Source organism: Cornus florida, unplaced genomic scaffold (genome assembly GCF_030987335.1).
Source record: "Cornus florida cultivar Cherokee Brave unplaced genomic scaffold, ASM3098733v1 CherokeeBrave_3.0.0_Hap2_Chr11, whole genome shotgun sequence".
Lineage (NCBI taxonomy): Eukaryota > Viridiplantae > Streptophyta > Magnoliopsida > Cornales > Cornaceae > Cornus > Cornus florida.
In genome coordinates, this window is record NW_026775581.1 from 94,642,158 (window position 1) to 94,649,892 (window position 7,735).

Consider the following 7,735-nt stretch of genomic DNA (forward strand, 5'->3'; position numbering starts at 1 on the left):
TTCAATCTCTTCAAAATTAGACTGGTGAGAAGGGGAAAGAGAAAAAAAATACTGCTCCATAGGTACCATTGTTTGTATTTCAAGAATGCGGTGCATTTTGTTAGAGAGAAAAATGAGGTAGAAACACACATGAAAAGAGAAAGGAACAAGAAATTACGGGAAAAATAATAAATAATAATAATAATAACTGGGCATTTCTCTCTCTCTCTCTCTTAAATAGTTACCTTAATTGACTATACAGTGTACAATAAGACTATATTAAAACAGAGAAGTTACAAAATTCAAAGACAATAAATATCAATAAATTAAGCAATTAACTTTCTAGGTTCAATACTTGCCTCCTAACCTCCAGAACTTATCCATTGCCTCGTAACCTCTTAAATTATTTTTCTTCATTTATTTTAATATATTACAAAAAGACACATAATCACCCCTTTCTTACTAAGTAAGCAGGCAAGTATTATTAGACATTTTAAGCAGTCATTGAATTCTCACTCCATATGATATCTTGGAGCGCCGGCCGGAGCTCCTCGCTGCAAAACTGATTGTACTCAAGGGTGTCGCCACCCTCCTTCTTCACCTCCACCACCATAACCGCTGGAGTCACCGCGAACATCTCCGCCGCCACCCACAGCTTCCCTTTCCTCCCCCTTTCCCTTCCCTGCAGCCTCACCCTCCCCTCACTCCTCTTCACCCTGAACTCCGTTCTCTTCGCCACCTCCTCCAGCCTCGATATCACGCTGCTCGCCGGACTCGCCGTCGCAAACCTCAACTCCTCCTGCTTCCTCTTCCCCTCGAACAACGGCGACAAATCAAACCCCTCCGACAAAGAAATTATATGAAATGCATTCAAAGTCTCAGTACACTGGTCTTCACTCTTTTCAACATCTTCACCCACATTTCTAGACATTCTTGTCTTAAACCAGCTCGTCTCCATGAGCTCAGACGTCGTGATCCTAGTCATCGGATTCGGGTCGAGCAGTCGAGTAATAATCCGGCGAGACTCCGGCGGGACGCACGTCGGAAACTTGAAATCGCCCCTACACACCCTTCTATACATGGCCACCACATTTTGATCCTGAAATGGCAAATACCCAGCAAGAAGAACGAATAAGATCACACCGCAAGACCATAAATCGGACTTAGCTCCATGGTATCCTCTGTTTCCGATCACCTCCGGCGCAACATACGCCGGAGTACCACACAACGTATGAAGCAACCCGTCTTGCTTCAAATGGTCCGATAAGGCAGACAACCCGAAATCGGTCACCTTGAGATTACCATCCTCATCCAACAAGAGGTTCTCCGGCTTCAGGTCGCGGTGATAGACTCCGCGACTGTGGCAGAACTCGATGGCCGATATGAGCTGCTGAAAGTAAGACCGAGCAAGGTCTTCTCTCAGTCGGCCTTTGACGACTCTGTCGAACAATTCGCCGCCGCGAATGTATTCCATGGCTATGTATATCTTGGATTTGCTTGCCATGACTTCGTAAAGCTTTACGATGTTGGGGTGATTCATTTTCTTCATGACCGATATTTCGCGCTTCACTTGCTCGGTCATGCCGGTTTTGATCACTTCTTCTTTGGAGACCACCTTCACGGCCACGCTCTCGCCTGTGTGGAGGTTCTTGGCGTGGTAGACTTTGGCAAAGTTGCCGTGGCCGAGGAGGCGGCCGAGCTCGTACTTTCCGTGGAGTACATTTGTAGGTTGTGGGATTTTGGGATTGTCGGCCATTGGAGAAACTTGATGAGCTTGTTTGCAATTTGTTGAGCTTGAACTGTGGTAGTTCGGAATTGGGTGATTGACCGTCTTGAAGGTTTTTCCGGTGGCAATTCCGGTGGTGGTTGTCGTAGTTGTTTGTTTTGGATTTGAGTTCAGGTCTAAGCGAGAATGGCGTATCATGTTGAGTGTCTGAAACGGGTTTGGCATGTGCTCTCCTTTTAAACACGGGTGCTGGTTTTTATTTAGAAAGAAGTCCCTCAATAGTTGCTTATTACGGGCACTGCCATAAATTTATTACGAAATAAAATATATGGTATGTGTGGTCTAGGAGTTTGCAAAGGGAGTCCAAAATTATTTATTATAAAAAAGTAAATAAACAAATTAATAAATAAATAATATATGATCTCCACAAATTCTTTGTTGTATGTGTAGTTAACTTGGTAATGGAATTGCATGAGTTTTTCTCAGCATTAAAGATATAAAATGCATTTGCATTAAAGGTTTGCCTGATCGATAACGAGAGATAAGACTCAAATTGCATCTCATTACTTGTTAACTCAAACTTTTATCATTATACTAGATGTTTAATTATATATGTATATATAATTACATACTTGAGTTCTCTTCTGGTGTTTACTGTGCACAAAAAGAGGGTAAAGATCATTGCATCTAAAGTGACATTCATGTTGTTTGCGGAGACCATGCTGCACAAATCTTCATCCGAATCTATGCATAATACCATCCTATATTTGTAATTTTACATGTCTATCTTGCATTGAGTGGTTCTTTTTACCATATCATACTCAAATTGATTTAAGAGGATCTCTCACACTAAATAACATATCAAATGGAGCTGATCCATATATATTAATGTTAGGATTCTAAGTCAACTTATATCATTCAGTATGATTTGGACAATTGTTAAATCCTAATATGGAAGGAAAAAAAAAAAAAAAAATTTGAGCTGGATTTAAATTGCATTTGGAAATAAACCAAATCCATTTCATGCTCACACATTTAAGTACAATATGGATCCGTGATAGATCTATGAAATTATATCTACATTTGATCTGTTTCTAAATTCACTTTCAAGTTAAAATTTAAACTGTATAAGGTAAATCTCCTTTCAAATCGAAATTAATATTATTAAAAAAACATAATTTCATTCCCCGGTAACCAATGAGAGTTGGGATCCTTTACAGTACAACATACATGTTGTGCGGCCTCGGATGGATCCCAACTCAAACATGTGTGAACCTTTTTACATGCAAGTGCTGGGATCCGTCCAATGCACATGAAAGTGTTAGGATCCATCCAATGCAGTACAATATGCATGTTGCACTGCAGAAGTCCCAACTCCACCAATGAATTGCCTAATAAACAATACTGCATGCACTTAATAGGGGTATAATTATTGAAATTTGTATTTTTTACAAATTGAGTTGCATATGTTCATTCTCAAAGTAAAATCCTCTTAGTAGAGAGTACATATGGTGTGAATCTAACGACGCCCAAAACGTTACGTCACACACTTATTAAAATGTCATGATTTTATATTTTAAGTTTCACTTTTATAGTTTTTTTTTTTTTGAAAAGTATTTCACTTTTGTAGTTGGTGCGGAGGATGCGTTCAAATAGAACTCCGTGCGACGTGGTAGCTTAAGGGATTTGAATAGACAACGAAAATTGAACAGATAAAGATAATTAGTGACCTTTATTTAGGTACAGGAGAAGTGAAAGGGAGTTTGTCATTGATTCCAACATGACTACCAAGGGGACCTCAATAAATAAGAGGTCGAAAAAGCCAAAAGGTACGACACAAATTACTCTTCAGAGCCTCTTCTTCTTCCTCTTTACGATCTAGTACTAACTTGATCGTTGAAGACGTACCCTCCGGCCGGTACTACACTAGTGCCTTTTGAGATTATACTTTCTTTCCATGCAAGTACGACGCCATTCCCGATCATAGTTGAAAACTGCTTCATCAATGTACTTACCTATAGAAAAAGTTTTACATTTATAGTGAAATATATACTCCGAAATACTACGAGAAAAAGTGTAAATAAAGAAAATTTTGATTAATCACGATAACATTATAAAGTCATCGTTAGTGTAAATGGACTGACATAATTCACTTTCATATCACTTTAAATTTCACATTTATGGTGAAATATGTATTATGAGATAATAGAGAGAATTTTGATTTGTTAACTCTTACGAAGACATTATAAAATATAAAGTTATCATCTATATAAGCTCTACTTCACTCGAGTGTTTTTCTTCATCTTACTAGTATCATTAGAGTTGGCGACTTGTGTACTTATTGACCTTCATGCAGTGTGTAAGATTTGTGCAAAATTTTGAACCAATATCTTTTTCTGTCTACTCTGTATTCTATGATGCATTGTAGAGAACTGAGATTAATCTAGCAATAGATAAACCAACTATTGAGTTGATCTCTACTAGGGGTGTAACTTGGGCAAGGTGAGGGGTTAACCCTAGCCTACTAGCACTATGGGCACTGTTGCCAAAGCTCGGGTTGAACGTGAGGTCGAGTTGGGGTGGCCTAGCTTGAGCTTGACAAAGCTCAAGTTAGTAGGGTTTGCGCCATGTTTGATATCTTACCTTCGAAAATGAGGTGAAGTCTATGAAGATGACAATGGTCGATGACGAAGATTTGTGACCAACAAAGATGATCGGTAGTGATAGTTGCTTGTGAAGATAATTGGTAGTGGCCGTGGCCAATGAGAGCTCTAGACAACAATACACAATAGATAGCGGTTAAAGTTTGCGGAATTAGATTATAGAGATTTCTGATATGGGAGTTTATATAATATAATGTAAGCTAACCGTTGGATGAAAAATTAATGACTATGACTTATTCTAATTTTATAACATCATAAAAATAATATATATATATATATATAATAGAAATCCGGTTCGGATTGACATATCACAATTAAAATATCTTGTCCTTTTTATATGGGGTTGGGGTTGGATTGGACTTGGTTGTGTCAGTACGAATTGCAATCCTACTTTGGTAACTACAGTACCACTCTTTAATTCCTGGAGTTTGGTGGGCCCTTGCATATATGGTATCAGAGTTTCAGATAAAACCCCTAAATGAAAATCCTTGAAATCCGCGAATATCATCAATCTAGCGGTTGACACCGAACACAAATTGAGACAAGCATGTGGGTCCCACTACCAACTAGTAATGTACACCTGCTTGCATATGTACCAGCATAACCTCTTTTTTTTCTTTTTTTCTTTTTTTCTTTCTGATGTACAAGTATAACTGGGGGAGGCCTGTGTCTCAAATGCCTGCTAAAATGCTAACATCATAATAATTAATAATCTATATTAAAAGAAAAGAGAAGAAAAAATATATATTATTCCTGAAAAAATTATATAAAAAGTAAATTTATGAACCACTTCTTTAAAAAAAAAAAATTATAAAAATAAAATACTAATATCCACCGAAAATATCAATCTCACAAAAATTTATGAACAACTTCTTTTAAATTTTTATATAAAAATAAAATACTAATATCCACCGAAAATATAAATCTCACAGGCTCTGTATTTAAGGTTTTGAGATATCACTGAATATGGTGGGCCAGGGACTAGGGATGGGATGGCAGTCACATTACATTGCCACAGACTCGCCGCACATGACTCAACAATAAATACTATCCGACATGGATCAATAGGCCCAATGTTTCCCGTTCCCATTTCCCATTTCCCACCCACAGAATCAACTTTGTTTACGTCAAAGGTTTCCTCATTTGGAATATACATCGCTTGAGGTATTATTATACTTTATCAGCAATAATATTATCTTGAGACTCTAAATAATAGTATTATAACATTGAAATAACGTGTTACTTGACATACAAAATTATTACGGAGTATTTTCAGAATCGAAATTTTTCATAATCAAAATATGATTTTACATCTTTGAAATAATCATGTTTAAAAAAAATACTCTCCGCTGTAAAAAAAAAATTTAATAAGAGCCCACTTGCAGCTTCGATGGCTTCATGACGAGTATGTAAGGTCTCCATTGCATCTTCTTACTTTGTCAACTCATGCATTTGTATCTTAGTCACCAATGAATAATTAATTAATTGTGAATTCACGAAATATAAGTAAAGAGAATTCTAAAAATATTAATAATGATGAATGAGTAAATTCGTTCATGTATACATATACTTCAAAAATATTGAAAATATTGTTAAAAACATTTTTTTTTTACTTGGTAAACTTGGGAAACTTTCCCGGTGTATGCCCGGTATTAGATTATGGGCTAATGTAAAAAGTGCAACACCACAGTCCTCATTAAAAAAAATTAAAAAAAATATTTGGCACTCTCTCCTTTATTAAAAGTTTAAATTAAAATAATTACCAAATTTCAGAATTCTTTAAAATTTCAACAAAAAATCGTAATATTAAAAAAAAGAAGTTAAAATAACTGCGAAATAAAGATGAGTGATCTCACCTTGCGAAGACTTGTTATGCTTGTATGCAAGGGCATCATGATGAACCTCTAAGGTCTCCTCTGCGTCTTCATACTTCTCATACTCATGCGTCTCTTTCATCATGGGTGGTCACGAATTTAATGATAGATCAATTGTGAATCAAGAAATTATAAACAAAGAGAACTCCGAAAATATTAATAATGATGGATAAATAAATCTGCACATGTTTGCATATATTTATAGAAGGAATTCACCAAATTTTATATTCGAATCCGTAGACTTTCAATAAAAAATTTATATTTATTTTGAATTTCCTAAAATACAAGTAAACCTAAAAGCAATGGACAAGTGCACAAAACATCAATAAAGTATACTTCGGGTAATACTTTTATCCCCTATTTAAAAAGGTGAGAAAATAAAACATTTTAATCTTTTCACATTGTGTAAAAATATTCTCAATCAGAAATCTGACATAAATTAGTGTTGTAATACCCGTTTTACCCTTCTAATCTTCGAAAAATACTCAAGGGGGTATATATGTTACTGTGTTGCGCTTGGTGTGCAAGAATGGAATGGAATGGAATGGAATGGAATGCTCAATCCAATTATTTATTTGTTTGGTATGCAATTTAAAGTAAGAATCACCATTCCATTAGAATGAAAATCCATTCATGGGAATGAAAATCCATTTCACAACTAAACCTATGGAATGATCATTCCATTCCCAAGATTTTTTTTTTTTAACAAATCAACTTCCTAAAAAACTCTCATGTTCTAAGTCCAAAAATCACCGCTACTTTCCACCACAACCACCTCCACCTTTCACTACCACTCCACCACCAACGCCACCGACTTTCACCACCACCACCCACCGCCATCGCCTTTCACTATCGACACCGCTTTCCATTGCCAAAACTACCGTCTTTCACCACCGCTACCACCATCGCCATTACCTTTCACCACCTTCCACCACCACCACCACCGTTCTTGTCTTTCATCACAGCCACAACCATTGCCTTCGACCACCACTACTGCCACCGTCTTTCACCACCGCCACTACCTTCCACCACCACCGTCTTCCAGCACTACCACCACTGCCACAGCCACCGCCACCGCCACCGCCACCGCCATCGCCTTCCACTACCTTCCATCACCACCACCACTACTGCCACCTCCACTGCCTTCTACCACCACTACAGTCACCTCCATTGGCTTCCACCACCATCACCTACACCGTTATCTCCTTCCACCACCACCACCACACTATTGCCACCGCTTTCTACCATTGCCGCCTTTCACTAACACCGCTGCCTTTCTTCATTGCCGCCGCCGCCTTCCAACACCACTACCTATACCACTACTACTTTCCGCCTCCACCACCATCGTTACCACCATCCACCATCGCCATTACCACCATTTATTTTTAAAAAATTATAGAAGAATGTCATTTTATTAACTTAATTTATTTTTTACTAACAGGGATATTTTTGGAGAACTCAATTTTGAAATTTATTCCATTCTAAATTTAAAA

General features: G+C 37.4%; 1 protein-coding gene across 1 annotated transcript; it reads right to left on the reverse strand.

The window, feature by feature from the left end:
* Positions 1-219: 219 nt before the first annotated feature.
* Positions 220-1,856, reverse strand: LOC132286854 (CBL-interacting serine/threonine-protein kinase 6-like). The gene has a single exon (XM_059789260.1). It carries the CDS (start codon positions 1,733-1,735, stop codon positions 473-475), a length of 1,263 nt encoding a protein of 420 aa, XP_059645243.1. The 5' UTR covers positions 1,736-1,856; the 3' UTR covers positions 220-472.
* Between the last annotated feature and the right edge of the window lie 5,879 nt (positions 1,857-7,735).

What these genes read in the sequence shown, in the direction of transcription:
- LOC132286854 (XM_059789260.1), bottom strand. Translation starts at nt 1,735, where the DNA reads ATGGCCGACAATCCCAAAATCCCACAACCTACAAATGTACTCCACGGA.